Source organism: Echinops telfairi, unplaced genomic scaffold (genome assembly GCF_000313985.2).
Source record: "Echinops telfairi isolate 266 unplaced genomic scaffold, ASM31398v2 ScPeMD7_7458;HRSCAF=8496, whole genome shotgun sequence".
Lineage (NCBI taxonomy): Eukaryota > Metazoa > Chordata > Mammalia > Afrosoricida > Tenrecidae > Echinops > Echinops telfairi.
In genome coordinates this window covers 31165859-31167429 of record NW_022111358.1, presented here as the reverse complement: position 1 = coordinate 31167429, position 1571 = coordinate 31165859, and the positions used below count along the sequence as shown (strand labels likewise).

Sequence of the window (1571 nt, the reverse complement as noted above, 5' to 3'; positions counted from 1 at the left end):
TTGGGTGGGTTCAAGGTGGCAGTTGGTTGGGAGGTTAGGGGTCTTGAAAATAGAGTACTGCCCAGTACCTTATATAGGGTTAAGAAAGCAATAATTGAGCCCCCAATAAAATGATTTTTAATAAATTTTTTAAAGCAATTGTTTTGGACATCAGATAGAGATGAATAAAGGAAGAGAGCAGAGGCCCAGCACCCCAAGGTCTTCCCTGGCACTGTTACTGCTCCCCACCCCGTCCTTTGCCTGGCTGGCTGGGGAAGGGAGCCAGGAGGATGGAGAAGTGTCTGAAGTGTCATGGTCAAAGACCAGGGAAGTTCCATTGATTAGACACTTCCTGAGGAGCTTCTACCTGGTAAGAGCTCTGGTAGTGTGGTGGGTCATGCAAGGCTGGCAGTTGGAAACCACCTGCTGCTCCTCAGGTGCAAGATGAGGCTGTCTGCCCCAGTGAAGACTGGAAACCCACGGGGCACACAGTTCTACTCTGGGAGCCAGGAGCCACTTGATGGCAGGGAGTTTGTGTTTTCTTTTTGTAAGAAGCCCTAGGAGTGAGTGACTTCTGCTCCTTACTAATGGAAAGGTCATCCATTTGAAACTACCAGGCAGCTGCTGGGGGTGTGTGTAAAAGATGAGACGTTCGGTTCTCCTAAAGATTTGCAGACTAAGGGAAGCCCACAGGGCAGTTTTACTCCGTTTTATAGGGTTGCTGTAAGTCAGCTTTTCACCTGCCTCTCATCTCACGGAAACCTTGTAAGGACTCTGTGAGGTAGCAACGATCTAATTTATTACAGCAGGGACTGTCACCTCCTTGGAAGCCCGCGGCGGTATGACCTTGAACGAGTTCAGCCGAAGACTTGGTTTCTTCATCTGTAAAATGGGACTCTTGATTCCCACCTCAAAGGGTTGTTGGATGCTCAATTGGTGATAAAAATGGGTGCACGTGAAGAAACGGACTGATCGGGATTTTGTCATCTGCCCAAGGTCAGTCACACCAGTAAGTAGTAAGTGGCCGACCTGGGATCCGATTCCCATGTATCAAAAGCTATGGTCAATTTTCTTTCCACAACCATTTCTGCACATCGGTGTAAGTATCTGGAGCGAGTTTCGTCAAATCCGCGGCGACTGGGGAATTCCTCACATGTCAATGAGGGATTGAACACCTTCCAGAGTCCGCTCATTACCCTCTCGTCGCGTGCAAGGTGTGCACGTCACGGAGCCTGCAGGTCTCTCCCTTGTTCTGGTCCACGTGGGTCACCTGTCTTTCACGGGCCCGGCGAGCACTTGCCAAGGCCGGCGCCGCGCCGGAGGCATCCTAGAGATTCCCCCTGGATTGCTTCCTCGTTCCTCTTCCACCTAGGCTCCCGCCCCACCCAGCGCCAGGCCACGCCCAGACGCGTGACATCAGCACGCCCCGTGCGTCGCGTCACGTCGCGTCGCGGCGCTCACTGGGGGCCCGGCTTTCGCCCGCTGCTGCCGCCGCCGCCGCCGGCCGCGGCTGCTCTCGCAAGATGGCGGCTCCTCCGGGCGAGTACTTCAGCGTTGGGAGCCAGGTGTCGTGCCGGACTTGCCAGGAGCAG

The 1571-nt window shown here is 54.0% G+C and overlaps 1 protein-coding gene across 1 annotated transcript in view; it reads left to right on the top strand.

Moving 5' to 3' along the window:
* Nucleotides 1–1571, top strand: part of LOC101639746 (protein LSM12 homolog) — a 25041-nt gene that overhangs the window by 1613 nt on the left and 21857 nt on the right. The window contains exon 2 of the mRNA XM_045299461.1: nt 1352–1518. Coding sequence (XP_045155396.1) covers nt 1352–1518 — 167 coding nt within the window. The remainder of the gene's footprint in view (nt 1–1351; nt 1519–1571) is intronic.